This window comes from Gastrolobium bilobum, unplaced genomic scaffold (assembly GCF_033153095.1).
Source record: "Gastrolobium bilobum isolate Gb01-03AN ecotype WA unplaced genomic scaffold, APGP_CSIRO_Gbil_v1 utg202658, whole genome shotgun sequence".
In the NCBI taxonomy this organism is placed as follows: domain Eukaryota; kingdom Viridiplantae; phylum Streptophyta; class Magnoliopsida; order Fabales; family Fabaceae; genus Gastrolobium; species Gastrolobium bilobum.
The window spans coordinates 45,251-48,373 of record NW_026898259.1 but is presented as its reverse complement, the minus strand read 5'-3'; the positions used below and the strand labels follow the sequence as shown (position 1 = coordinate 48,373).

General features: G+C 30.8%; 1 protein-coding gene across 1 annotated transcript; it reads left to right on the top strand.

Moving 5' to 3' along the window:
* Window positions 1-17: 17 nt before the first annotated feature.
* On the top strand, window positions 18-1,944 carry LOC133314278 (GTP-binding protein BRASSINAZOLE INSENSITIVE PALE GREEN 2, chloroplastic-like). The gene is made up of 3 exons (XM_061515728.1): window positions 18-31; window positions 353-520; window positions 1,096-1,944. Exons 2-3 carry the CDS (start codon window positions 383-385, stop codon window positions 1,450-1,452), a joined length of 495 nt encoding a protein of 164 aa, XP_061371712.1. The 5' UTR covers window positions 18-31; window positions 353-382; the 3' UTR covers window positions 1,453-1,944.
* The last annotated feature ends 1,179 nt before the right edge of the window (window positions 1,945-3,123 follow it).

The following is a 3,123-nucleotide window of genomic DNA, read 5'->3' as shown; positions in this document are numbered from 1 at the left end:
GGAGTTGAAACCTAGAACGTACAGAATTAAGGTTAGTGCATTGAAATGCTAATTTGTGGGACTGAATTTGATGTTAATTTGTGACTGTAAGGTTGCTCCATTGGAGCAGCGGTAAAGTTGCTCCTTGTGACTGGAAAGTCATAGATTTGAATCTACCAAATAGCCTCTGAAAGGATAAGACTGCATACAATCGATCATTATTCCTACCCTTGCGAGTGAGTGAACCTTTTGCAGTGGGTTTGCCCTTACCCTACTTGTATTTTTAATTTGTGCTGCAGTATTCATTTTTTTCTTCTGTTATATCTTGTTAAAACCTGCTGTACTTCATTCTTTTACCAATTAATTGTGGTAGGCTGGTCATTCGATTCACATAGCTGGTCTGATGAGGTTGGATATAGAAGAAACATCCGTGGATACTATTTATGTCACGGTGTGGGCATCTCCTTATCTTCCCCTGCATATGGGTAAAGTGGAAAATGCATGTAAAATGTTTCAAGACCATTTTGGGCGCCAGTTGCAGGTACTCACTATTCTCTTTTTAATTGACTGCTTATTCAGCAATTCCTTTCCCATGAAGCTTGTTAGCTGTTTGTAAAATCGTCTTAATTTGCTGCCTTATTCTGAAATGTTGTCCTAAGTGGGATAGTGACCAACAAATAATTGATTTATCTTTCAGTCATTACAAAATTGTACTATTATATATATATTTTTTTGACCCAGAAGGAGTATACCAACTAAAAAAGGTGTGAAGCGAAAGCTGTTAAAATGAACTTGAAATCTGTTAATTATATTAAGTCAACCTGGTCAAAAGATTTAGTAGCATTTATTTTAATGATGTTCCATCCTTCAGGTGGTTTGGCAGTGCTCTTGCAAAATTTACTGGAATTGTTTTCCTATAAAACAATATTTAGTAAGATTTAGATAGGCAATTACCATAATATGCTTAAGGTGAAGTTTTATACATTAGGCAAGGTGCATGTAGACCTCTATGTTACAAGGGAAAGACTTGAGTTGCTCTTTTGATTTATAAGCATTATTCATTGTGCATTACAGTTCCCTCTTGTGTAACACCTGCCTGAATTGTTCTTTGTTCAGCCACCTATTGGGGAGAAACGAGTTCAAGAACTGGGGAATTGGGTGAGAAAGGAATTCCGTGTTAGAGGGAACAGTTGGGACTCAAGCTCTGTAGACATAGCTGCTGCTGGCCTTGGTTGGTTTGCCATTGGACTTAAAGGAGACGCCGTGTTAGGAGTTTGGATTTACGAAGGAGTTGATGTTGTTCTTCGCAATTCTTTAATACCCTACAGATCACATACTTTTGAAGTTGCAGGATTTACAGTATCCAAGATTGTCTCCCAGTCTGACCAAGCTTTAAATAAGACACACAAACGAAATGATAAAAAGGTGAAGGGGATTGACTCAAAAGTGCCATCCAGTTTGGTTGAATCATGACTATTGACTTCTGATGGAGGCATCTAAAAATGGGGTCAGTTTGAGAGAAAGAAAGAAAAAATTAATTGCCTTCTAGTTTCTATACAATACAAGATATGGATCAAGAATGCTAACTAAACAGGATATTTCTAGCTTGTCAATATCTCAAGTTCAAGCAAGGGGAATGGTGAGTTGAGTTGAGTTTCTTGACAATACAAGAAATGGATCAAGAATGCTAACTAAACAGGATATTTCTAGCTTGTCAATATCTCAAGTTCAAGCAAGGGGAATGGTGTATAATGGTGATGATCAAATGTGGCATTTGCAGTAATATCTTATCCAAAATCCAACCTAAATTTAGCCATCTGGCTATGTCATGTTCCTTGTTATTTCAAAGAAATGTCTTAATTATTTCAATTGAAAAGTTATATGTTGCATTTTCTACTTTGTATTATTTCAGAACAGAATTACCCCTCAGTTTTCGGGTCCTTGTGAGTTACTTGAACTAGTTTAATGAGCTAAATAAGTTTGTAACTCAAATGAGTCTTGTCTTATCTGAGAATTCAAATTTAATTTGAAATTTCTTTTGAAGCATAGACGATATATATTTACTAATGTAATAAAATTGACTTAGTATATCTCCAACTATAAACTTAACGTGAATATATATATATATATATATATTGATTGATTGATTGATTGAAGATGGAAGCCCCTGACAATGGGATGTGGATAATTTTAAAGATTTTGGCTGGTGTTAATTAATTACAACCTCATAGGTATATTAATATATTTTTTTGTAATATATAACATAATAAATTTCAAAGAAATATAGTTTGATCATATTTTATGTGAATAAGATATTCAAATTGCTTATTTTAGTAAGTTTGGCATACTGGGACTGAAAATCGAAAGCAGTAGCGTTTTTCTTATATAATCTTGCTATTTGAGACGTAAATTTTTTTATTTTTTTAACAAATTATTATTATTATTATTATACTTATTTATTTGTTATTTTTGAATTTTTTTGCAAAAGAGAAAGTTAGTGATTCAGACTTTTTAAATACAAAAATTACATAAACCGTTTCACAGTCATTCATTTTTTTATTTTAATTTTTTTTCTTTCTTTCGGTAATGGAAATCATTCTATGTTTTTATTTTTAGAAATTAAAAAAAGTTACAAAATGAGATAAAAAAATTTATAGAGCAAAATAATAATTTTGTTAAATATAAAAGAAAGAATGTTTGTCCTTTTAAATAATGGTCATTTTAATTAAAATTAATATTTTTGATTAAATTAAAAAAAAATTACTTTTTCTCTCATGATTTGTTGTATATATTTTTCTCTCATTTAAAAAGACATAATATGTCTTTTAAAAGATAAATACTAAATCCAAATATAAATTTTTTAAATTAAAAATATTGATTAACTTATTAAGTCTTGTCTAAAATCTTAAATGCTTTTCTTAATTTGTTGATAACTTTAACTTCCATTATGTAAATTAAATATGAAAACAATTGTAGAAAAAGAAAAAAAAAATGGTGTTCTTAATTCCTGTCGATTTTTTTAAACTTGAAAATAAAATAAAAAAGTCATTTGAAAAAGGCTAAATTACACGTTACCCCTTTGGACTTAGATCATGTTTCAAAAGACCACCTTGTACTTTTAATTGTTTCAATTAACCTCCTTGT

Coding starts and splice junctions, on each gene's coding strand:
- LOC133314278 (XM_061515728.1), top strand. CDS start 383: ATGAGGTTGGATATAGAAGAAACATCCGTGGATACTATTTATGTCACG. Junction 521..1,095: donor ATTTTGGGCGCCAGTTGCAG/GTACTCACTATT, acceptor TTCTTTGTTCAG/CCACCTATTGGGGAGAAACG.